The 27462-nt window shown below is 42.7% G+C and overlaps 1 protein-coding gene across 8 annotated transcripts in view; it reads right to left on the bottom strand.

The window, feature by feature from the left end:
* Dgki (diacylglycerol kinase iota) overlaps positions 1-27462 on the bottom strand; it is a 441511-nt gene that overhangs the window by 270392 nt on the left and 143657 nt on the right. For 7 of the 8 annotated variants that reach the window (XM_032906753.1, XM_032906748.1, XM_032906750.1 and 4 more), the window contains exons 2-3: positions 24718-24826; positions 2334-2429 (exon numbers count right to left, since the gene is read on the bottom strand). The exons of the other annotated variant lie outside the window; for it this stretch is intronic. In XM_032906753.1, coding sequence (XP_032762644.1) covers positions 2334-2429; positions 24718-24826 — 205 coding nt within the window. The remainder of the gene's footprint in view (positions 1-2333; positions 2430-24717; positions 24827-27462) is intronic. 8 annotated transcript variants of the gene reach the window in all.

Below are 27462 nucleotides of genomic sequence, written 5' to 3'. Positions count from 1 at the left end.
TTAAACGTTCAGTCTCTCTGTTACTTATTTACTGTCACTTTTCAGTCTTCACGATTGCTTTTTTTTTTAGCACTGGGAATTAGAGCTAAGGCCTTAAGCAGGTATTCTACTACTGAGTTACATCTTCTGCCTTTAAATTGTTTGGGATCGTTTGTAGGGTCTTACTACAATGCAATTAAAAAAATTTATTGGTTCTTGTGAATTTCACATCATGAACCCCAATCCCACTCACTCCCCCTCTCCTTGTAGTTGCCTGCCACCCTTTCAACCTCTTAGCAACAAAGGAAAAAAAATCTCCTTGTGGAAGCTATAGTGTGTCACAGTGTGTCCCACAGTACACCCTTTTGTCCATACTTCTTTGCTTGCAAATGTTCATTGCAATGACTCATTGGTCTGGTACAAGGCCTCTGGCTTTTGCTACTCTATCAATACTGGAACCTCGCTGGGACTCCTCTTGGATATCCTGTTGTTGCTTTGTGTCATGAAGATCCTATAGGTTTAGATCTATAGAACCAACTCCTTCATGAACTCGAGCAGTTGATACTCTGTACCTAAGAGTTATCTGAGCTGATCAGCCTGCCAGCTCTCCTACTCTCACACCCTCATGCCCCCAGGTTTAGCTCAACAGAAACTCCTACAACCAAAGTCTGCTCTATCCTGCTGACCAGGTGAGGTGCAAGGCCCACATTCCTGAGTCCTGGAACAGGTGAGGGGCAGGACCAGCTCTCCTATTTCAATGACCCACAGGGCTAATTCTCCTGTCCACTACCAGTGATGAGGGCAAAAGGGAGTGGGAGGGATTCCCCCCTAGATGATGCCACCATACAGCCACTGCACAGCAGACAAGAGACAGGGCCACTTCTCCCATGCTCATACCCTCTGGCCAGCTCACCCAGGCCCCTGCCACCAGGGTCAGTTCTACTGCTATAACGCAATTTTTAGTTATAATTATTACATTGGCACAATCCAGAAAAAATGAGAAGAGAATACATTAATAAGGGATTGTCTAGATCAGGCTAGCCTATAAGCATGCTTGTGGAAGATTGTCTTTATTTCCTTAATTGAGACGGGAATCCCAGCCCACTATGGGTAGCACCATCTCCTATCCTAAACAGTATAAATGTAGAGAAAGGACTAAGCACAAGTAAGCATGTATGTGTTCATGCTCTCTCTGATCTTGATTGCAGGTTTGAATATATTCGAGTTCCTGCCATGAGTTCTCGGCAATGGTGGACTATACCTTGAAATTTTAAACTTAATGAATCTTTGCCCTTCGAAGCACATTCTGTCACAGTAACAGAAATAGGAAACCAGGAGACTATGTGACCCAGGCTATTCTCAAATTTGTCATCCTACATCTTTCTCCTCAGTGTTGTGATTATAGGTATGCACTCCCAAGCCTAGCCCCCAAAGAGAAGTTGAAACCCTAGATAGGGGCACAAAGTGAGTTTTAATAAGTAAAAGTCATTCCTACTTACTTAGCTGTTGATTTATCAAATCATTTCTGAAATTGCACTGTCCAGATCTCTGTGTGGAAAGAGGCTAACCTCATCCCCATCCCACATGGTTATTTCCACCTTTACCACCTGTCATGGCTTGCATACGTTTGGCCCAAGGAGTGAGACTATTAGAAGGTATGGCCTTCTTGGAGGAAGTGCGTCACTGTGGAGTGGGCTTGGAGACCCTCTTCCTAGATGCCTAAGGATGCTCAGTCTGTTCCTGGCTTCCTTTAGGTGAAGATGTAGAACTCAGCTCCTCCTGCACCATGCCTGCCTGGAGGCTGCCATGCTGCCATGCTCCCACCTAGATGATAATGGGCTGAACCTCTGAACCTGTAAGCCAGCCCCAATTAAATGTTGTCTTTATAAGATTTACATTGGTCATGGTGTCTGTTCACAGAAATAAGACCCTAACTAAGACACCACGCATACTCCCATTCCATGGCCACTGTCCTTCAGAGAGATCAGTCCCTATATCTCTACACAGGCCTCCTGCCACTCTATACACCACCCCTCAGTGACATCCTCTCAGTCATATACACCCCTCTCTGACTCCCAGTAAATGCAACACCTCCCACACCCACTATGATGGTAAGCATCAAATACATTAATGTGGAGCCTACCCATTGAAACCCTGAAGTCTTTAAAGTTGACAGCCTGGACCCATGGGGACTTGATCTGTAAACCTTAAAAACAAGAGGCAAGTTCTATGTCATGAAGATGGAGCCTTTCCAAGTGGGATATTTGGGCACACTCCTCCTCTCATCCCTATCGCTCACAGACACAGGGGCTGTTTCCTGGAAAGACTAAGTAGGCATCGTGGGACATACTCACTGCAAATCGGACTTGGCAGTTCTCCTCCCCCAGGTAGCAGAGGTCCCCCGAGACGTTGGTCTCCAGCCATAGGTGCTCCCCATTCACAGCATTCTCCTGCAAGGAAAAGACCCACCCACTTCAGTTTTCTCTTCAGCATCAAGGGAGGAACTTCAACTCTGGACTTTTTTTTGTTTTGTTTTTTTAATGCAAGACACTTAGAGATTCTGAAGAGGTTAAACAGTCTTCCCAGGATCTTCAAAGACTGATGGAGTTGACCCTATGGAAATTCCAGGAAGGGGTGTTTGGGAGCTTTGATTTGTAACCTAGATAACTATGGGCTCTATAAAGGCCTTATCCATGGATGCATCACCTGGGAACATCTTCAACAAATGAGGGGAAGACAGTAACTCTGAGTGGCTCCATGCAGTCTTGTTTATCCAGACCCCACCCCGATGATGTGATGACACAGGAGACCAACGTTAGATTAAAATTTCCCTCTACTTAGTGAACTGGCTAAGAAAGAACATGATGGTACTGAAATACTCCAGGTAAGTCTGACAATGCATTTATAATGAGCGTGCCTCTCTGGAGCTCGAAGCACAATACATTTCTACTAATCCAAACAGATTGCTAATTCTGTAAGGCCTTCCACCCAATTAATTCTAAATTTTACAAACCGGGTAATTTGCCTGCTTCCTAAAAATACACACTTCTGACAATGCTCAGAGCGGCCGAGATGCACAGCACAGTGAGCAGCGAGCCCGTTTTATCCATAAATGTGCAGTGTACAGTGGAGAGGAGGGCGGGCAGTCATTTGGGTTACAAATATGGCAAATAGAATTCCACGGCTTTTCTTCTGATAGGCCACTTTAGAGAATATGAATTTGTGTACTAACTGTATATTGTTTAGCTGCAGAAAGGATAGGATATTGGGGAAAACACTGTATTAGACTAACCATAAGGGAACGTGACACTAAGCCTATTGGGTTTCTGGGAAAAGGCAATGTTGTTTCATCTTATTCCGTATCAGAAATCAAGAACCGGTAGTCATCTTTTGGTGGAGGATATGGTGGGCTGTACCTGTGTCATATGCTAAAATCTAAAGCACAGTGTAATGGTATTAGGACAAGGCCTTTGGGAAGTAATCAGGTCATGAAGATGTAGATTTCACCATGGGATGGATGTCCTCATCAGAAGGAACCCCAAGATTGCTCTCCCTCTCTTCACATGCGTGCACTAAGGAAAAGCCATCTGAGTTCACAGCACGAAAACAGTTACCTGCCGGACAGGAAGAGGGCCTGCACCAGGAACCCAGTGTGCCTGCACCTTGTCCCTGTACCTTCTGGGCTTGAAAATGGTGGGAAATCAATGTCTGTGGCTTAAGCCACTCAGTCTGTAGTATTTTGTGATAATAACCTGAGCAGAGAACGGGGTGACTTCAGTAAAGAGCTTTGCAGAACAAGCAAATACGTTAGAAGTCCATCTTAGGACAACTTACTCTAAAAGCATCCACACAAGAGCTCACAACAGTCAAGACTTGGAAGAGAGAAAGAAGCAGAAATGCAGACCAATTCAGGGAGAGGGAAGATGAGCATCAAATGTCATGTTGCTTATTTATTTATTTTACAATGAATAAATTTCTTGGGACTCAAATACATGACATTTTTCCTAAATAAAATGGGTAAATAGTCTCAGGATCTAGATGCTTCAAGAGCTTCCCTTTTGAGGGAAGTAAGCCTCAAAACAGCAGGAGTGAGATGTGACCGCCAGGGAAAAGAGATCAGGTATATAGATGTCAAAGGCTCAGGGAGACCCTGAAATGAAGCCAGGTCATACTCAACCCCAAGTGCCTCAAAAACCACTTTTAAAGTTAGGCATAGACTGGAGCACATGTGTGATACTAACAGCATTGAGGCAGAAGTTCTGATCGAGTGTTCAAGGCCAGCCTGAGGTACACAGTGAGAACTTGATTCAGATTAGAAAACACACCTAAGTTTCCCAGAAAGTAAACAGAGCTGTTGATAATGATGGTCACCAACTATAGCAAAAGGTGACCTTGTATATTCTCCCCAGTAATATCCTCCTTCAAGTGAATAATGCTCAATTTGTACATAGACAGTCATGGGAGAAATAGAACTCTCCTCTTCTTGTGTAACAATATCCAAAGAGAGGAAGACTAGACATGGAGTTGGATCTTAAAAGTTTTTACAGTATGATGATATCACCAGAGAATAGGTCACTTCTTTAAAGATGTCCTAAAGAAATCTAAAACGCTACAGGGGAGTGATCATCCAATGTTAAACTTCTACCTAGTTACACAAAAGCAATCCCTTTGGTTGTCTCCTTCAGCATTTGTTCTTCAGTGCTGGCACTAGTCACTGGGATGCTATGACATCTCGCCATGGCAAACTGACGAGAAAAGCCGAAAGCTAAACATGACATAGCAACAGCAGCACTAAAGGGAAGGGCTTCGGAGGAAATCTGGCTATTATTATGAGGAGTCCAATATAAAAGTGTTACAGTGGAGCAAATGTCAAGAACCTTGGACAGTAACAAGAGAGGTGGGCCCATATTGATGTCCTAGACGGTCAGGTAAGGACCTGGAAGTCAGACTATTGCCAGCATCCCATACCTGACTTATGTGGCCCATACATAGCAGCCTCAGACTCCTTTGCTAAATGGTTGCCATTGATAAGCTTTTGGAGGCTCACTGGTCATTCTTGCCTCAGAGCCACCACAGCAAGACTAGTATTATAGTTAGACTCATTTTGGATAGAAACCTGATTTCAAAGACATGGACCTGTGGAAGGAAAAAGCAGGGGGCTTTACTGTATCCTACCACCATCTAGTGAACTGGTTCTCATTTTGGCCTATCTACTCAGTGGCCTGATAAAATTTTTAAAATTATGTGGGTGTTGTTTCAGAGAGTCTGTGTAAGTAAATCTCAGTGACATTTGTATATAATAATTGCTCAAAGGTCTCGAGATGGTTCTAATGTGCTTTGGAGTCTATGACCCAAGAGACTTCACCCTACCTCTTTAAGCTTTTTAGATAATAGAATCTACAGCGTATCTGTGAGCCAAAATACTATAATGCATTCTTCTCTGTCTAGTACAACCCGCAGCAAGAGAAATAAGACTAAGAGAGAAACTGGCAGGAAGCATCTCCATCAATATTAAGGAAAGACACAAAGCAGTAAGCACAGACACGTAGATCTGGAGTTCGCCATGAAAAGCCTGGAGGTGATGGGCAGAAGAGCAAAAGGCACAGACATCTCATAAGGGAAATGCAAATCAAAACAACCCTGAGATTTCACCTCACACCAGTGAGAATGGCTAAGATCAAAAACTCAGGTGACAACAAATGCTGGTGAGGATGTGGAGAAAGAGGAACACTCCTCCATTGTTGCTGGGATTGCAGACTGGTACAACCATTCTGGAAATCAGTCTGGAGGTTCCTCAGAAAATTGGACATTGAACTACCTGAGGATCCAGCTATACCTCTCTTGGGCATATACCCAAAAGATGCCCCAACATATAAAAAGACACGTGCTCCACTATGTTCATAGCAGCCTTATTTATAATAGCCAGAAGCTGGAAAGAACCCAGATGCCCTTCAACAGAGGAATGGATACAGAAAATGTGGTACATCTACACAATGGAATATTACTCAGCTATCAAAAAAAATGACTTTATGAAATTAAGTAGGCAAATGGTTGAACTGGAAAATATCATCTGAGTGAGGTAACCCAATCACAGAAAAAACACACATGGTATGCACTCATTGATAAGTGGCTATTAGCCCAAATGCTTGAATTACCCTAGATGCCTAGAACACATGAAACTCAAGACGGATGATCAAAACGTGAATGCTTCACTCCTTCTTTAAAAGGGGAACAAGAATATCCTTGACAGGGAATAGAGAGGCAAAGATTAAAACAGAGACAGAAGAAACACCCATTCAGAGCCTGCCCCACATGTGGCCCATACATATACAGCCACCCAATTAGACAAGATGGATGAAGCAAAGAAGTGCAGGCCGACAGGAGCGGATGTAGATCTCTCCCGAGAGACACAGCCAGAATACAGCAAACACAGAGGGCTTATGCCAGCAGCAAACCACTGAACTGAGAACAGGACCCCCGTTGAAGGAATCAGAGAAAGAACTGGAAGAGCTTGAAGGGGCTCGTGACCCCTTATGAACAACAATGCCAACCAACCAGAGCTTCCAAGGACTAAGCCACTACCTAAAGACTATACATGGACTGACCCTGGACTCTGACCTCATAGGTAGCAATGAATATCCTAGTAAGATCACCAGTGGAAGGGGAAGCCCTTGGTCCTGCTAAGACTGAACCCCCAGTGAACGTGATTGTTGGGGGAGCGGCAATGGGGGAAGAGTGGGAGGGGAACACCCATAAGAAGGGAGGGGGGATTAGGGGGATGTTTACCCAGAAACCAGGAAAGGGAACAACATTCGAAATGTAAATAAGAAATACTCGTTAATAAAAAAAAAAAAAGGCACAGACATCTAAAGAAAGGACAGAGTAAAAACATTCATTGCTTAAATTAGTATTCTTACTTTGGGAAATATTTCCAAAAGAAATAGTTCTAATGGAAGAAAAGGTAAATATATATATATATATATATACCTGATTTGGTTTATCTAAAACTCCTCAGTAGAAAAACATGACCAAACAAAACAAAATGGTCACAAGAAGTACAACACAAGAGGATGTTATGAAACCAAGAAGTACAGATATGGATACTGGTCATATACAAAACTTCATGATATGGAACTGCAGAAATAAAAAAGTAAAAGTCAGAACTGTCTGGCATCACAGTCACAGATACACAGAAAAATAGGAGCTGAAAACAATTAAGTTCATCAACACTTGCTTTCTTGACACATTTCCAAGCTTGCCCCTCTAGAGGGAGAGCTCAACAGAGGACTCTTGTATTCTGTCACTTCCTATGCATCACTATGATTTCCTGAGCTCAGTTCCGGGTGTTCTACCACTGCAAAACTGTTTTCCAAATATTCCCAGTGACTGCACATGGCTGAATCCAATGGCCATTTGTCAGTCTTCATGTCCATCAGCAACTTCGTCACTGAAGACCACTCCCTTCATCTTGTGGCACTTTTCACTTTCTTCTACTCTGCCGGGTTTTCTGATGCTTCTGTGGTTATTTCTTCCTAGTCTGCTTTGTTAGATCTTCCTATGCCCAAATTTTCAACACTGACGTGTTCTGATGCCCAACGCTCAGATCTTTATTCTTTTCCTTTCACATTCAGCTCTTAGATTACTGCACTGAGTTCTCCTGACTGCAGCACTCATTGAGTAACTGTTAACTTCGAAATTACTTACACGATATGACTCTCTTCTTTGAGCTCCACTCATCTGCCCAAAGCATCTCTCCAGATCTAAACTGGGTTTCCTTCACTACTCTACTCTTACCTGTCTTCTCTCTGCATTTTCAGTAAATGGCATTTCCATTCTCACTATTTAGGCTAAAACTCTGGTGTCCGTCTATAACAGCAAATCTCATTTAATCTTAATTTCAAACTGCATGCAAAGCCCTCTTACTACTCTCCACTGCTACTGTTACTACGAGCTCCAGCTCAGAATATCTCAATGTCCAACTACAACTGGTATCCCTACTTTTTGTCTCCACTCCTAGTATCTATTTTTCAAAATGCAACATCAGCAGTAGTTGGGGCGAGAGCCTGAGATGTCCTGCTGCTCTGTGATTACCTGCTGCAGCCAACAGAGCTCTATTAGGAGACCTTTGCTAGGGGAAAGCTGAGGTTTGCTGCAGTAAAGAATTTCAAAGTTATCCAGTACGAAGCAGGGTTGGAGCCTATTACAAAGAGACTTTTGGTTGATTTCAGAGGTTAACAGAACAAGTGGCCTCTGGGAGAGGATGAAACATACCCAGGGGTAGATAGGCTAATCAAAAGAGGTTGGAGTTTAAGTATCTTAGCTAGAGCTGTAAATATGACTTAATTGGTCTGCTCTGGTTTGGTTTTGGTTTTCTGAAGCGGGATCTCATGTAGCCCAGGCTGTCCTTAAACATGCTACATAGCTGAAGATGACATTTAATACCTTATCCCCCTACTTCAACATCCCAAACACAGGGACTGCAGGCATGAGCCCCTAAGTCTTGTACATGATTTTGGTGACTCTCAACTTAATCTCAAATAGTTGTTAAGGAGCTTTATTCTTCTCTTTCCCCACTTTTCAATAAATAACACTACAGAGTGAGTCCACAGGTGCCTTGCATAGGGTCACAATTTAAGAGGTTAAACCTGGGTTTGGTCACAGGGTTACAGGAGAGGATTCTTGTGAGATTTTCAGAAATCTGAAGAACTGCTACTGGGTCATACTCAGAGGTCATGTTCACTTAGGCCTTAAGCATGAGTTACTCTGATGTTAGCACCTGTATTTGTAGCATCCTCATATTAACAGAACATCGTCTCTATGTCAGCAATCTTCAGAGCAAACACTGTGATGAAATTCTTGATTCAGTTGGAGAGAGACGTCAACCACATGCCTGGGCAAGAGGCTACTTTTTCTTCCCAGGTCGCTTTAATTTCCCCCTTCTGTCTAGCTTCAAAAGAGAAGTCTGCTCAAGTCTGCTCTGCTTCTTAGCCATTCACACTGACAGAAGGACCTTTGCTTATGTAGTCCATGGGTGTTGTTCTCTGCTCTTTTCATAACTGTGGTCTCTCAATCCCCACTCTTGTCACCTCTTCTCCTACTATACCTCCATCTGGTGGTTGACATCCAGGTACCCTGATCTCCTTGCAGCTTCTCAGGTAGAGTGAAAGGTCTCAAGTCAAGTCCACTGAATTTAAAGCCTTTTGCCTATGCCCTGCACACACCAGATGCCAAAATTGTGTGTCCCTCACCTCATCAGGTCTTTGTTCAACTATTCCCTTCAAAAAATGTTCACTATATATTTTTTGTCTTTCTCCAAAATTTACTCCTCTGATTAATTTATATGGCTGATCTCTATTTGTAGTGTGATCATCAAATTAAAGAGTTATTTCTTTAAAAAGTCCTCAATGCCCCATAATCCAAGTCAAGTTATTCTGTAAGCTTCTGTCATAAATTCACGTCTCTTTACCATTGTCTACCTTAACTTGCACTTATTCACACATTGGCATAATTTTTTGATTAACATTTTCTTTCATACTAAGTTCTAAGATTCATAAAAACATTAAATTTACAACTAACTCACTGCCTGATAATCAGCAAATCCCAATACATTTTTAAAAATAAAAAACAGACCAAAAGTCACAGAATACGTGATTAAATACATATTTTGTCATGTCAAACCACTAGAGGCAGAAACAATAATTACTGTTATGTTATGTCCTTTGGTTTTAGGTCATAAATGTCCACATGTGGAAGCTCACCATACTTGAGGCATACAAGAAAATGATGACGTGCCCTTCTGACTACACGACATGCCCCTACTCCCTCTTTTCTCCTTGTGTATCTATCTTGTTTGCATGGTGACACTCCAGGAAGAGTGAGTATAACAGTGTTCAGAGAGTTATACACGTTCGCCAGTGAATTCTCCAACCACAGATTAGTCTTAGAGATTCCTGAATCCCACCTAATGGCAGAAGTGAAAGGTGGTCCTGAGGACTCTTCAAAGCTGCATGAAGGATGCCTGGGTGGTCTCGGCATTAGAATGGACTAGACAAATTAATGACTTTGATTTGCCTTCTACATTTCTCCTGACTCCTTTTCTAGCTGTAAGCTAATAACATGGGCTCTATCCCGTCATCATATGTCAATAGTGTGTACATGATATGGAGTTAATGGAATTTTTTTCTTTTCTTTCCTTTTTTTTTTAAATCAAGCTGCTGTCACTTTCTGATTTTCCTTCTTCTCCCCATTCCATATATGCTGGTATTATCCAAATTCCCCTCCTTGGTCATTTGACTAAGACTGCCATTCACCGAAAGCATTTGCTCTTCTTGAATATATAGCTAGATGTGCTTTTTCTAGTCTCCCTTACAGTTGGGGTGGCAGTGAAGCCAAGCTCTAAGCTCTAACGAGCAGGAACTAAGTTTCCAAGCAGGAACCATTAAATCTATCCACAGGCATTTCCAGTTGCTTCTGACACTGAAGCTTATGAGGTGATTAGCTTTTGGGGTGATTTTGGATCTAAAGCGATGTCAACGTAAGTCAATATCTGTCCTTGACTAACAGAAACTGAATCCAGTTCCCATCCAACCACCTACGCCAGTCCTGGTCTGTGGCATATGGGAGAGATAAACAACGTCTATATTACCACACTGCGCATTTCAGTCTCCTACTCACAGAAGCCTACTTTATCTCCAAGGAATACAGACTTCTCTTTGTTCTTATTTTTGTCTAGGTCTTCTTTTATGACTGAGTCTGTTCCCAAGTTTCTTAGTATTAACCAGACAGCAAATCTGATCAAGTCCCAGTTTCTTCTTTGAACTCTGACACCCGCTCTAACGAATGTTACACTGATGTATACTCGGTTCCCATAAAATCCACCTCTGATTGTGCACCTCCATGGCTTTGAATGCTGTCCAAGTCTCTGTTATACCTGAAATGAAGTCCAAATTGAATCTGGCAACCTAGACCTTCCAGCAGGCCTGCCAATAGGGTACCCATAACTTAGCTCAATTTTCTCCCTTATCACTGTTCTTTAATCATATCTTCTTTCTTGTACCATGTTTTAGTGATTATCCTTCCTGAGTGGGGACATCTTTCTTGCTTCCGTTCTTCAAATCTACCTTGAAATGACATCTCAAATATTATGCATCTCAAAACTATTTCTAGAAAACAGAAAAACAGTCACCTTATTTCTATGAGATGGCATTTTTTTCTGGTCTTTGGAATATGGAGACAAATCTCCCTGAAGACACACACACAAACACACCTGTGACCCCCACATGGATATTTACACAATAGAGGTATTTATATAAGATCCTCTATGTGGATAGATAGAGATAGATAGATAGATAGATAGATAGATAGATAGATAGATAGACAGACAGATATAAGTAGATTTACAAAGAGAGCTATGACTACTTGCCCCTAATTACTTAGAAATCCTGTAATTGTTACAGATAAAAAGATAAACATGGAGGAGTGTTACAGTGAACAACAGACATATTAAAGCACAACCATGAGCTGAGCAAACAGATTAGACAAATGTCATTCCAATACCCAGGAGACTGAGACAGGAGGACTACTAAAAGTTCAAGGCTAGTCTGGGCTACCTAATGAGTTTCAGGCTGCCTGAGATTCTGCCTCAAAAATGGAAGCCAAACCAAAAAAAAAAAAAAAAAAGTAGTACATCTACACCATAGGCAAATAAACCAGAGAAATAAAAGATCCGAGCTTATAAAATGTTTTATTAAAATAACTGGAGATATAAATAAGATATTCTTTACAAATATCCATGCAAAGCCAAAGGATTTAAATGTGGATGGCCTAAAACCCGGCAGGTCAGTAACAGGTGCTCGACTATCTTGGCTGGTGCACGTCGGGGCTGTGTGGAAGATGGCTGCTGGGTATGGAAATGTGCAGGGAAAGCGCTGATCGAGCTGAGCCAACCACACATAACCCCCAGCTTAAAGACTGAGTGTGAAAAAGAGTGCTAACGCCATCATGTGGTCACCACCTTTTGCTTCAATACTGCATGACGGCATTGGGGATGATCTGCTGAAACAAAACACAGCACCGAACTGGGCTTCCCTCATTATTCTTACTCTCTTCACCTGAGTCCCTTCGTAATTTGTATTTAATTCATGGCTCACACCTGTTTCCACTAGAGAACGTTAAACAATAACTTTCCCAGTGTCGGTACAGCCACAACACTGACTGCAGACCTGTGGACCTAGGGACTCTGATTCCTCTGAGAAGCGATTTTGGTGGTTGATACTGGTTGCCAAATTGACACTCCATGATCACCTGGAAGACAACCCTCCCTGGGCTTCTCTGTAAGGGGGCTTCTAAGTTGGTTAACTGTGGTAGGAAGACCCATCCAAGATGACAGTGCACCCTTCCATGGCCTGCAGTCCCGGGTTGAATAAATAAGGAAAAGTGAGCTGCACATCTCTCTCTGCTTCCTGGTGTGGACACAGTGTGACCAGCTGCCTCACGGGCTTGCATTCCCTGCCATGATGGACTGGACCCCTTCTTAAACCACAAGTAGGAATAAACCCTTCCTTAGTTTGCTTTTTGTCAAGAATGCTGTTGCAGAAATGATAAAGGTAATTAATACAAGGCTATATCTTAAAGTACTCTGATCTCAGAAAATAAATACCGAGAGCCAATCACAGTGGATCAGTCCCACACTGACACGGCTATCCAAGGTCAGAGGGATCACTGCACTTCCTCATGGTCCTACTTTTTTTGATGTAGGGATGAGCGTGAAGAGGTGTGGGAGGCAGGACAGGATAAAACAGTGACACTCAAACCTGATACAGAGCACACGAGAAACAGGGCTGGCATGAGAAGACGCGCAGAAACACTGACATAAGCATGTACATACACACCCATGTCGGCAAATGCATACTAAAGCACACAGAAGCCTCAGACGCTTCCTGGCTTTTCATTCAAGGTTGTAAAGATAAAGTGACCTAATTTCATAACCTACTTTAGAGCAACTCTGGTTCTCTAATCTTGTCCCTGAACTGAACTGTGAGGCAATGTACCAACTGTTCTGTCGCTACCTGCTGGGGAGAAAGCACTTCTGTGCTTAGCGTCATCATCTCGAGAAAAAGAGAGCTGGTGTGTTGGTGGGGGGAGGCGGAAGGGGGATCTGATTCTGTGTGAGCATAAGTTCTGTTTTCCAGGGAGGGTGAAACGATGTCGTCCAGGGAAATGAATGAGAATTGGAGCTAAAGATATTGATCAGAGCTTTAAGGAAGAGCTTGTGCATCCCAGCCTTGCCCCCCCTCCCCCACACTAGCCTGTGTCTTGCTCCAGAGAGCTTAAGGGGCAAAGCATAACAATAAAACAGTGTCAACACAAAAGAGGCCCACCTTCAGTGTTAATTGTTTACAATCTTAAAAACAGGAGAGCGCGAACTGTGAACTGAGTCACCTTTGCAGAGGAGGCATGTGACATTTAAGAAGACACATATTATCTGCGGCACTGACACACTTCTAAATGGGCTAACTCACTCAAAACTGAGAGCTTGGATTCAAGCCCAGGAGACAAGAATATTTTTGGTTTCTATTCTGGACATGACTTCTTCCCCATTCTAGTAATTTGGCTTATTTCTTCCCAAATGGGCTTGGCTGTCATGTATCTTAATGCTGTCAGAGGGAACAGCCACTATTAGGAATAGAGGAACCAAGCTTCTCCGCGTGTATGATCATCGACCTTGCTGTGCTGCAATAGGAAAGACCAGAGAGGAGGTGGGTGTGGGGGCAGGGTCACTTGGCGTTAAAACAGATTATATTTGTTTCTTTTACGAGTTGGCTTTGGAATCATGCTTAGCAAGCTTTTCAGGAACTAGAGATTATCTGAGTTCTCATCAGTTTCCAAGGATAAGTTTACTTCTTATAGACTGAGCAGAGGCATTACAACCAATTTATGCCCTGGACTCAGTAACCAAGCAGCCCTAGGCTGTCGTGCACTCTCTGCTTTGAAGAGAAAAAAAAGCAGAAGACAGTGCCTGACTAGTCAGGTAACCAGAGTCCAAACTGAAGGTCTCAGCTAAGTCAAGCAAGAAACGATAACTGCTTTCTGTTTGTAGGCCAGCTAACTATGAGCAGAGGAACAAGTAAGAGAAGGGAATGAGAGATATCCTGTGGGTAAGAAAATTCCTGCCAGGGGTGGGAGGGTGACCAGAAACAAAGACAGAGATGGAGAGACAGGGAAAGGGGATGGAGGGAGGGAGAGACAAAGAGAAGACATTGAAGGACGGAGAGGGGGTAGGGAAGCTAGAGGAAACAGCAGTCTACATGCTGGGAAACTGAAGGCTGACATGACACTTTCATGCACCATCATTAAGAGGAGTCATGCAGGAGATGACAGTATGTGGACAGGCAGCAAGAACAAATAGTAGCAAAGTTTTAAAGGGAATGCGACTGATCGGAGTCACAGGCATCACTTGAGTAAACCACAGGAGAGATGGTAGGGGCTTTGAGGAATAAGTTACAATGGTGGTGGGAGGACATGTTGGAATATGTGTCATTAAGAAGGAAATTGTGATGGGGAAGAGAGCTGAACACCCAGGAATGCAGACATCCTGAGACCACAGGACAGACTGCCACCTCTGCACACCTCTACCCACATCCCTGATCCAAGGGGAAACTGCACAGTGCCTCTGGACATGGGGATATAGGAACAGACAGCCGCCAGAACCTGCAGTTCTGGTCTGCGCCCAGGACTGGATTGAACCTGCCAAACAGCTCCGCACCCAAATCCCATGGGGGAGAGAGCTGGAACCTCAGAAGTGTAGATACTCCTGAGAAGTCAGAGGAGACTACCCTCTGCCCACAGTCCAGACCCAAGAGGGAATCGCCTAGTGACGACTGGGCCTGCTGGGTGCAATGACCTAGGAGCAATCAGGGGCAGGACCCTTTGATTACTGCCTGTGCCTAGAGCTGGAAGACAGTCTCCAGGAGCTCCATCACACCTGAAATCAGAGCACCTGTTCTCAGAAAAGGCTGAAAGAAAACAGGAAAACAGTTCTATAGGAATGCTGACACAGAGGCCTACAGCAGGGTCAAGCCACTCTCAGAAACAGCAAGACAAGCAAACACCAGAGACAACCCAATGGCTGGAGGCAAGCTCAGGAACCAAGACTAATTGGCATCATCAGAGCCCAGTTCTCCCACCAAAGAAAATACTGGATATCCAAACACACCAGAAAAGCGAGATTTAGATTTAAAATCACATTTTTTGATAATGATGGAGGACTTTAAGAAAGACATAAAGAACTCCCTAAAAGAAATGCAGGAAAACACAAGTAAACAAGTAGAAGCCCGTAGGAAACACAGAAATCTCTAAAGAATTACAGGAAAACACAACCCAACAGGTGAACAAATTGAAAATGGAAATAGAAACAATAAAGAAAGCACAAAGGGAGACAACACTAGATATAAAAAACCCAAGGAAGAGACAAAGAGTCATAGATACAAGCATCACAAACAGAATTCAAGAGATAGGAGAGAGAATCTCGGGGGCAGAAGATACCACAGAAAACATCGACTCAACTGTCAAAGATAATGTAAAACACAAAAAGCTCCTAGCCCAAAACATACAGGAAATCCAGGACACAATGAGAAGATTAAACCTAAGGATAATAGGTATAGAAGAAAGTGAAGACTCCCAAATTAAAGGGCCAGTAAATATATTCAACAAAATTATAGAAGAAAACTTCCCTAACCTAAAGAAAGAGATGCCCATAAACATACAAGAAGCCTACAGATATCCAAATACATTGGACCAGAAGAAAAATTCCTCCCATCACATAATAGTTAAAACACCAAATGCACAAAACAAAGAAAGAATATTAAAAGCAGTAAGGGAAAAAGGTCAAGTGACATATAAAGGCAGACCTATAAGAATTACACCAGACTTCTCACCAGAGACTATGAAAGCCAGAAGATTCTGGACAGATGTCATACAGACCCTAAGAGAGCACAAATGCCAGCCCAAGTTACTGTATCCAGCAAAACTCTTAATTAACATAGATGGAGAAACCAAGATATTCTGGAACAAAATCAAATTTACACAACAGCTTTCTACAAATCCAGCCCTAAAAAGGATAATAAATGGAAGACTCCAACACAAAGAGAGAAACTACATCTACACCTTATAGAAAGCAAGAATATAATTTCTTTGCAATGAAACCAAAAGAGAGACAAACAAACATAATTCCACCTCTAACAACAAAAATAACAGGAAGTGACAATCACTATTCCTTAATATCTCTCAACATCAATGGCCAAAATTCCCCAATAAAAAGACATAGACTAACAGACTGCATACGTAAAGAGGACCCAGCATTTTGCTGCAGGCAGGAAACACACCTCAGAGACAAAGACAAACACTACCTCAGAGTAAATGGCTGGAAAACAACTTGCCAAGCAAATGGCCTGAAGAACCAAGTTGGAGTTGCCATTCTAATAGCAAATAAAATTGACATTCAACCAAAAGTCATTAAAAAAGATAAGGAAGGACAATTCATATTCATCAAAGGAAAAAGCCACCAAGATGAACTCTCAATTCTAAATATCTATGCTCCAAATGAAAGGGCACCTACATACATAAAAGAAACCTTACTAAAGCTCAAAGCACACATTGCACCTCACACAATAATTGTAGGAGATTTCAACACCCCACTCTCATCAATGGACAGATCATGGAAACAGAAATGAAAGAGAGACGTAGAGAAACTAACAGAAGTTCTGAACCAAATGATTTAACAGATATTTATACAACATTCTATCCTAAATCAAAAGATATACCTTCTTCTCAGCACCTCATGGAACCTTCTCTACAATTGACCATATAATTGGTCACAAAATGGGCCTCAACAGATACAGGAAGATAGAAATAATCCCATGAATCTTATCAGATCACCACGGACTAAGACTGGTCTTCAATAACAACAATAACAACAGAAAGCCCACATATACATGAAAGTTGAACAATGCTCTACTCAATGACAACGTGGTCAAGGAAGGAAGGAAGGAAGGAAGGAAGACAGAAAGAGACTTCTTAGAATTTAATGAAAATGAAGATACAACATTCCCAAACTTATGGGACACAATGAAAGCACTACTAAGAGGAAAACTCATAGCTCTGAGTGCCTGCAAAAAGAAACAGGAGAGAGCATATGTCAGCATCTTGACAGCACACCTAAAAGTTCTAGAACAAAAAGAAATAAATAAACCTAAGAGGAGTAGAAGGCAGAAAATAATCAAACTCAGGGCTGATATCAACCAAGTAGAAACGAAAAGGACTATACAAAGAATCAACAAAACCAGGAGCTGTTTCTTTGAGAAAATCAACAAAATAGATAAACCCTTAGTCAGACTACCAGAGGTCACAGAGAGTGTATCCAAATTAACAAAATCAGAAATGAAAAAGGAAACATAACAACAGAATCTGAAGAAATTAAAAAAATCATCAGATCCTACTACAAAAGCCTAAAACTGGAAAATCTGGAGGAACGATTTGAACAACCCCATAACTCCTAACGAAATAGAAGCAGTCATTAAAGGTCTCCCAACCAAAAAGAGCCCCAGACCAGAAGGGTTCAGTGCAGAATTCTATCAGACCTTCATAGAAGACCTCATACCAATACTGTCCAAACTATTCCACAAAATTGAAAGACACAGAGTGCTACCAAATTCCTTCTATGAAGCCATAATTAAGCTTATACCGAAACCACACAAAGACCCAACAAAGAAAGAGAACTTCAGACCAATTTCCTTTATGAATATTGGCACAAAACTACTGAATAAAATTCTTGCCATCAGAATCCAAGAACACATCAAAACGATCATCCATCATAATTAAGTAGGCTTCATCCCAGGGATGCAGGGTTGGTTTAATATATGAAAATCCATCAATGTAATCCACTATATAAACAAACTCAAAGATAAGAACCACATGATCCTTTCATTAGATGCTGAGAAAGCATTTGACAAAATTCAATACCCTTTCATGATAAAAGTCCTGCAAAGATCAGGAATTGAACGCCCATATCTAAACATAGTAAAAGCAATGTACATCAAACCAGTAGCCAACGTCAAACGTAATGGAGAGAAACTTGAAGCAATCCCACTAAAATCAGGGACTAGACAAGTCTGCCTACTCTCTCCCTACTTATTCAATATAGTACTCAAAGTCCTAGCCAGAGCAATCAGACAGTGAAAGGAGGTCAAAGAGATACAAATTGGAAGGGAAGAAATCAAAATATCACTATTTGCAGATGATATGATAGTGTACTTAGGTGACCCCAAAAATTCCACCAGAGAACTACTTAACCCAATAAACAACTTCAGCAAAGTTTCGGAGTATAAAGTTAACTCAAACAAATCAGTAGCCTTCCTCTACTCAAAGGATAAACAGGCTGAGAAAGAAATTAGGGAAATGACACTCTTCACAATAGTCCCAAATAATATAAAATATCTTGGTGTGACTTTAACCAAGGAAGTGTAAGATCTATATGACAAGAACTTCAAGTCTCTGAAGAAAGAAATTGAGGAAGACCTCAGAAGATGGAAAGAGCTCCCATGCTCATGGATTGGAAGGATTAATATAGGAAAGATGGTCATTTTGCCAAAAGCAATCTACAGATTCAATGCAATCCCCACTAAAATTCCTACTCAATTCTTTATAGAAATAGAAAAGGCAATTTGCAAATTCATTTGGAATAACAAAAAACCCAGGATAGTGAAAAGTATACTCAGCAATAAAAGAAATTCTAGGGGAATCACCATCCCTGACTTCAAGCAGTACTGCAAAGCAATAGTCTAAAAACTGTATGGTATTGGTACAGGGACAGGCAGATAGGTCAGTGGAACAGAATTGAAGACCCAGAAATGAACCCACACACCTATGGTCACTTGATCTTTGACAAAGGAACTAAAACCATCCAATGGAAGAAAGGTAGCATTTTCAACAAATGGTGCTTGTTCAACTGGAGGTCAGCATGTAGAAGAATGCAAATTAATCCATTCTTATCACCCTGTACAAAGCTTAAGTCCAAGTGGATCAAGGACCTCCATATCAAACCAGATACACTCAAACTAATAGAAGAAAAAGAAGGGAAGAGTCACGAACACATGGGCACTGGGGAAAATTTCCTGAACAAAACACCAATGGCTTATGATCTAAGATCACGAATCGACAAATGGGACTTCATAAAACTGCAAAGCTTCTATAAGGCAAAAGACACTGTCATCAGGACAAAATGGCAACCAACAAATTGGGACAAGATCTTTACCAACCCTATATCTGATAGAGCGCTAATATCCAAAATATACAAGGAACTCAAAAAGTTAGACTCCAGAGAGCCAAATAACCCTATTAAAAATGGGGTACACAGCTAAACAAAACATTCTCAGCTGAGGATTATCGAATGGCCAAAAAGCACCTAAAGAGATGTTCAACATCCTTAGTCATCAGGGAAATGCAAATCAAAACAACCCTGAGATTCCACCTCAAACCAGTCAGAATGGGTAAGATCAAAAACTCAGGTGACAGCAGATGCTGGCAAGGATGTGGAGAAAGAGGAACACTCCTCCATTGTTGGTGGGATTGCAAACTGGTACAACCACTCTGGAAATCAGTCTGGAGGTTCCTCAGAAACTTGGACATTCCACTACCTGAGGACCCAGCTATACCTCTCCTAGGCATATACCCAAAAGATGCTCCAACATACAACAAAGACACATGCTCCACTATGTTCATAGCAGTCTTATTTATAATAGCCAGAAGCTGGAAAGAACCCAGATGCCCTTCAACAGAGGAATGGATTCCAAAAATGTGGTGCATCTACACAATGGAGTACTACTCAGCTATCAAAAACAATGACTTCATGAGATTCATAGGCAAATGGAATGAACTAGAAAATATCATCCTGAGTGAGGCAACCCAATCATAGAAAAACACACTTGGTGTGCACTCATTGATAAGTAGATATTAGCCAAAAAGCTGGAATTACCCTAGATGCAATCCACAGACCACAGGAAGCTCAAGAAGGAGGATGACCAAAATATGGATGCTCCCACTCCTTCTTAAAAGAGGAAAAATATCCACAGGAGAGGATATGGAAGCAAAGTTTAGAGCAGTGACTCAAGGAATGGCCATTCAGAGCCTGCCCCACATGTGGCCCATATATATATACAGCCACCAAAACTAGATAAGATTGATGAAGCTAAAAAATGCATGCTCAAGGGACCGGATATAGACCTCTCCTGAGAGACACATCCAGAGCTTGTCCAATACAGAGGTCAATGCTAGCAGCAAACCACTGAACTGAGAACAAGACCCAACCCCGTTTGGGGGAATTAGAGGAAGTATTGAAAGAGTTGAAGGAAGTTACAACCCCATGAGAACAACAATGCCAACCAACCATAGTTTCCGGGGACTAAACCCCTACCGAAAGACTATACATGGACTGTCTCAGGGCTCCAACTGCATATATAACAGAGAATAGCCTTGCTGGGGCACCAGTGGAAGGGGAAGCCCTTGGTCCTGCCAAGGTTGGACCCACAGTGCGGGGAACATGGGAGGAAACACCCCATACGGGGGAGGGGGAGGAGAGAGGATGGGGGCTTATGGACAGGAAACCCGGAAGGGGAATAACATTTGAAATGTATGTAAAGAAATATATCTAATAATTTTTTAATCTAAAAAAAGGAACAAAAAAGAAGGGAATTGCAAAGGGAAGATGGACCCCCTAAAGTTAATCAAGCTCATGCACACAAAGCACAAAAAACATCTGCCATGACTGTGCTCCTAGCCACGCTATGCAGTATGTCGATCGTGCTCACTCAGCTGGCACTCGGGATCCTCGGGAGCAGACCCCTTCCCAAAGCCTGTGGCCCTCGTTCTGAAGGGAATAAACTGTGTTCTCTAGAAGACTTTGACACATATGCCAGGCTCAGAATTGTGTCCTTTCTACAAAAACTAGGAACCTAGGGATGGAGATTCCAAATCCAGGCTGACCCTGACTCTGGGTCTACCCTGAACAGCTTCCTCATCTGTTTTCCTTGAGTTGATGCAACTACAGGGGAAAGTGAGGGTGTGGGAGTGTTGGGGTGTTGACATGACGCCTAGTTCACTGAGCTGGAGAGGTATGAAGCGAGAACTTCTGCCGAAGAACCAAGGAGGCTGTGAAGAACACGGGGCTCCCATCAACCCTGTTCTGCACTGCTACTGGGGCCGAGACCCTCAGGAGTGCCACTACTCAACATCTTATGAAAACAGGACATCAACCAAGGCTAGTGACTGGAGGACGTGTGTGTGTGTGTGTGTGTGTGTGTGTGTGTGTGTGTGTGTGTGTGTGTGTGTGAATGTCTGTGAGTGTGTGTGTCTGAGTGTGTGTGCATGTGCACATGAGTGCACATGCACATATGTGTTTGTTTATGGGTGCTGGAAAGTCAAACCAGAGGCTTCTGTATACCTGTCAGGTATTCTACCATTGAGCTATACCCAAATTCTTCACTACCACACCCCCATTTGACTTTTTTTTTGATAGTGGTATTCTGTTTACTTGGGTGACTTTTGAGAGGCTTTAAAACTAATCTGTCCTTAATAAATAATATTACTCAGTAATTTTTATCATTAGTATAAAACCTGTGGCTAGTTTCATCATTAGTATAAAACAGTGGCTAGTGGTAGCAGATATGTTCTCAGACTGCTTCTCTGAGCGGAACCAAAAGAAAGGGTTGTTGTAGAAAAGTGGTCAAGAAATTCCTGAAGTCATCATTTGGTCCCTTGAACAGAAGGGCCAGTTAATACCCAGGGTATCTGGCAGGAAAAGGCCTTCGTTTCAAAGCCAGATCACTTAAACTCTTAAAAAAGAAGTCGGGAGACATTGAAATATGTCTATACATCTCCTTCCTGAACGAATGTCTCCTACCCTGTAAGAGGGTACTGGTCTTCGCTGGGCTTCTGTCTGCTGACCGTAGCAGACAGGAGATGGGTACTCCAGAGCCAACTCAGAGCCTCCCTGAAAAGGACTGTCCCTACCTTCTGCTTCCTACTGGACATTCAGCAGATCACAGTCACGGTATCCACAACACAATCACCAGGAAGGAGGAACAAAAGATCACAATACACCCAGTCTGAGCTCCTATTTGTTTGGCCCTATTGTGTATCACACCTCCCAACACTAGCCAAAAATACTCATGAGTATAGTGCATACCCCTGGTAGCCTAATGCTGCCTTAGGCAGGAAATTCACTAAAAGCATTTTCCCATCACCAGAGTTTTTTCATGTATCCCAGTCTCTCACTCTTGAGAGACTCTTGTCTCTCTTGTCTCTCTTGTCTCTCTCTCTCTCTCTCTCTCTCTCTCTCTCTCTCTCTCGCTCTCTGTCTCTCTCTCTCTCTCTCTCTCTCTCTCTCTCTCTCTCTCTCTCTCTCTCTCTCTCTCTCTCACACACACACACACACACACACACACACACACACACACACACACGCTACCCTCGTGAACTGTTCAGGCCCAGGCCCCACTGTGCCATGATCCCACTGTTCATCTCTTTCTATCCATGAATTTTAGTTCTGTAAAGGAAATAACCACAGCTTCTTCACCCTTGGATCCCAAGAAACCCACCCAGGATATAAAACAAGGATGGTGGTGTTTTCCACAGGCAGAAAAGGAATGTGACAATGCATAAGGGATTCTATTATGACAGACACACTTTAAAGGATCTAAACAAAGGTATAAGAACATGTGCTAAGGAAATGGTGGCCTTTGCAATAATGGCACTAATAAAATGAATAAAGTCAGTCCCGAGGAGTGACATAAGGTAGACCTCTGGCCTCCACACTCATGGAGCCTTCCTCCCACAAAAATGCAATTTGCCAGCCCACATGCTTGTATTTACTGGTAAAAGGTAGCAGTTTCCTGGTGTGAAGGAAATGCAAACAATCTAATTTAGAACAGATGAAGGCTACTGGAAGGATAGGAATGTCTTTCGTATAAGTAATCAAAAACATAAAGGAAAGGGATTACTATCAGAAGGGGAACACAGTCTATTCCTAAGGTTTGTTACAGTTTTCGTAAAGGCCTAATAAAGAGTTGAGAAGCTGGAGCGAGTGTCTGCAATCCTCAGGAGTTCAAGGTCTGCTTGAGTCACAGAGCACATTCCGAGCCAGACTGGGATACTGGGAGACATATTTTTCTCTCCAAATAAGTAAAAATGTGGGTTTGGAACATAGTTCAATGGTGGCTTGCCTAGCCCATGTAAGACCCTAGGTTCAAATTCAGTACTACACAGGAAAGCTTTGAGATCCCTTTCACTCCGTATGTTTCAAAGTCTTGGGTGACTGTGTGTGTTACAGTGTTAATTAGAAGCAGAAACGGAGGCAGGGAGATTTTGTAGTGGCTTTTTTCCCTGACCCAAAAAACATTCAGATGACTTAGTGGCAGGACATAACACGACACTTGTGTCAATACATAACTAGTGTTCTAATAATTTTAGGTTTAAGAGTATCAAAGATGAAATGAAGATTTCTCATCTTTACCCACCGGAAGGTGAGGCTAAGTCCTGCTTGCTACTGGGCCACCTTTTTTCTATTTGTCAGACTGTGTCACTGGCTTATGGGAGAAGTGTCTACCAGGACACCTGACATTAAGTCCCTCTAAAGGATTTCAATTCTGCCAAGCTGAAAGACTGTGAAAATAAGATTTGCCCGTATGTACACAGGAACTGAAAAGTGGGCATGCTTTCAAGTCTTAGTGCAAATCAAAACCCTTTTAGGCCTACGTGAAAATCAGGGCTTACTTTTTATGGTCCATGACCTTTGCTAAGGATGCTGTGTGCTAAGTTCAACTCAACAGAATGTCATATTATCTGTCAGAAACAATGCAATGCGTATGTAGAGTGGAACATTATTTATCCACACAGAAGGAAAAAAATCCTGTGATTTGCAATAGGTGGAGTTGGAGACCTGGATGTCGTCAAATGAGCGAGGAACAGGAAGTAGAGCTCCATGTCGTCTCGCTTATGGGTAAATGGTTACGGGGTTTATCTTACACTGAGAATGAGTCTGTAGTTACTAGAGGTTGGGAGGGAAATGAATCTGTGGTTACTAGAGGTTGGGAGAGACAGGAGATAATCAAGAGAAAGATTCTTCGATGGATAGTAAGTAACAGTTAGATGCCATTTCACAGTAGAACGGCCATACACAGTGAGTATTGTTTATACTGTTAACCAGATAAGATAATACACTCTTTCACAGAAGGCTAGAAAAGGGGATTTTGATGGTTTCTAGCATAAATAACTGATAAACGTCTTGAGTAGATAGGTTTCACTATGTACCTACACCTGTGTACATGTGACAAAATACCACGTGGGTACACCATAAATATGTGTGACTTTTATGGTTTAATAGGTTAAAAAATAACTACTCCCCCCCCATGGATCTCTCCCCAGAACAGAAAGGGACATGGAGCCTATTCTGCTCTTTGTTGAGACAGCGGGGCCCCACGTGTGGCTTCAGGTGTGTGGATGGCTTCCAGCTCTCAGTCAGTGATCTCACTGACTTGACCACTGCAAGCTCTCAGTAGACGTGTTCTTACCCACAGAAGCCTGAAGGTGAGATGAGAAAAGACGCGGCATGGAACTGAAATTAACTTGGGGTGGGAGGGGATAAAATAAGACAAAACAGAAAACAAACACGAAACAGCAGACACCTACACTCCAGTCCAGAGTCGCTCTGGGCTCCTTCGCTGGACCGTTTGCCACAGGAAGACCGAGAGGATGTGCAGGAGCCAGATGCTGGAGGCCTGTCCGGGAGATGGCTTTCCTGCAGCAAGAAAATAAATAAATAAATAAATAAATAAATAAATAAATAAATAAATAAATAAATAAATGCATACAGACAGACAGACATGCATACATGTATACACATGACACACGGACATGAGACTCTTGTAAAGAGCTCACCACCCCCTCTTGGATAGACTCTGTGACAGAGCAGGCTGAGCGAGTCTCTAGCATCTGATGTCCTTTGCAACTGTGGTGAGATAGGCCTGCACTGTGATAGACAGGAACGAATTCCCCCAAATCAGAGAGCTTGAGGAAGCTGTTCTGTATGAGGACCACAGAGCTAGAAGCTGAAAGCGCTACTTCTGTTCAGGGTGGAGGGCAAGAGTGAAGCCTCACCACTTACAGAGAAAAGAATGGCGGGTACTTATGACACTAGGAAAGTCATTCAAGTTGTCACAGATGAACTAGAAGCAACACCTTCTCCTGCAACCCCACTACCCAACACGGCAGAGAAGTCTGGTTAGCAAGAAAGTCTGCTTACTCCCTTCTTCTGAGAGCATTTTCCTTCCTTCTTGCTGAGGACCACAGCACTGTCCATTCAGCTGAGCTCTCTTAATGTGAAAAGACTGATTCGCATCTGCCAGGAAACAGCCCACACTTCTTCAGCCGCCCCTCAACCCAAGCAGGGGAACCCTCAGCAAGGAGCAGAGGGAAGCAACAAGGGGCACAGACACTTTGAAGGCCCTCAAGGCAGAGCCTCTGAGGCATAGGTGCTTATAGCAGAAAAGACGAGGGGCTAGGAGCAGACAGGGAAGGATGTGTTATGTCCTCAAGAGCAGGGGATGCTTTGCATATTCACTGACCTATTCAGACTCCACCTACGGATGAACTGGTGATGTTAGGCAAGAATAGTAGTTCTCCTCTCTCTCTCTCTCTCTCTCTCTCTCTCTCTCTCTCTCTCTCTCTCTCTCTCTCTGTGTGTGTGTGTGTGTGTGTGTGTGTGTGTGTGTGTGTGAGAGAGAGAGAGAGAGAGAGAGAGAGAGAGAAAAGAAAGCTCTCAGTAGGTGGCCCAATCTCTGTGTTTCTTTTAGTGTCTCTTGGAATCCTGCCCAGGAAGGTCCAACAGGTCTTCAGAAGTTGGAAATTATCACAACCAACTTGTGGCAGCGTTGCCAACGAGGCTTCAGGCAACACATTAGCTCTGCATAGTTCCCCAGACGCAAAAGAAGGGTGGAACTCTTGATAGAAGACAGTCCAATCAGTGTCCCCTTTCCCATGTTCTCCAAGATAGGTCGTTAACAACATCAGCATTGGAGCTTCATGACAAAGTACACCCCATACCCTCCAGCCATATTCTTATGAGAGGACCAGTGGCTAGGTGTGGTGACTGAGGCCTGGAATCCCAGAATTAGTGCAGGAAGTGAGCATCTAAAGAGAGAAAGTCCAAGGCCATTCTGGGCTACACAGCAAGACCCTGGCTTGGAAAAGAAAAGGTAAGTGGACATCTGAAGGTGCTAAGATAACCTGAGACAGCTCAACTAATACAACAAGAAACAAAGGGACAAGGAGAGAAGAGATGGGGAGAGAATCTTCTGAGGAAATCCTTCTCTCACAAAGGTTTTCCTCCCATATTGAGGGCCTTCCTCTGCCACAGTTCTTAGGGGTTTTCTCTACCTTCAAAGTCCTCCCCATTAATGCTAAACCTGTTCTCACCATTAAAACAAAACAGAACAAAAGAAACAAACAAAAACCCCATGGCTTTGTAGATTCAGAAACCATAGGTTCTACCTTTAGGTCTTCAAGTCTCCACAAACTAAATTTAAGTTCTTAAAACATTCCATAGCAAAAGGCTGAGATAGATGGATTATCATTCCAAAGCCTGCATGCACTACATGACAACTTTGAGGCTAGTCTGGACAACTTCATCAGAATCATGATGTCACTATATGTGAAAATCTCTGGTTAAAATATTATTGGGGGTAAGAGGAGAGGATGAAGGAAGGACAGGAGGAAGGGAAGGAGGGAGGGAGAAGAGAGGGAAGGAGGAGGGAGGGAGATAGGGAGGAAGAGGGAGGAAAGTGAAAAAAAAATCCTTAGGCTTAGACTTGATACACACACATGCACACACACACAAAAACCAAGTCTTTCAGAGTTTCACAAACTATCTTAGAAAGTTGTGGTTAGACAAAAGAGGAAACAAGATAGAAAGGGGAAAGGAGATCAAGGAGTCAAGAAGGACGAGGAGGAGGGAGGAGGAGGGAGGAGAAGGAAAAGAAATAAAATTCCATTGTCAGGTCTTGGTTGAAACTACTGAACAAGTGAGTCTGCTCCTGGGCACCTGTGGACTGTGACAGCCTAAGTCTCCTCACCCTTCATAACTAGGAACCAGCGCCTGACCCAGCAGCCAACTACCCAAAGTATGGAATCAGGACACAAGGCATCCATACAATCAGAACCTTGTTGTGCTCTGAGGGATCCAGATAGTTCTTCCCTGGAACTCCCATCAAAGCATGCCCTTTTCTAGCCTGTGAACAGAGGAACCCAGGTCTTTTGTTTATTTCTTATTTATTCCCCGTTATGGACACGAATTAAAGGCATAATTTGTGATATTAATAGAAGATACATAAAACACTGAATAGAAAAATTATAACTAGAAAATATCGGGGTATGAAA

This window comes from Rattus rattus, chromosome 6 (genome assembly GCF_011064425.1).
Source record: "Rattus rattus isolate New Zealand chromosome 6, Rrattus_CSIRO_v1, whole genome shotgun sequence".
Lineage (NCBI taxonomy): Eukaryota > Metazoa > Chordata > Mammalia > Rodentia > Muridae > Rattus > Rattus rattus.
This window is presented reverse-complemented; position numbering and strand designations above follow the sequence as displayed.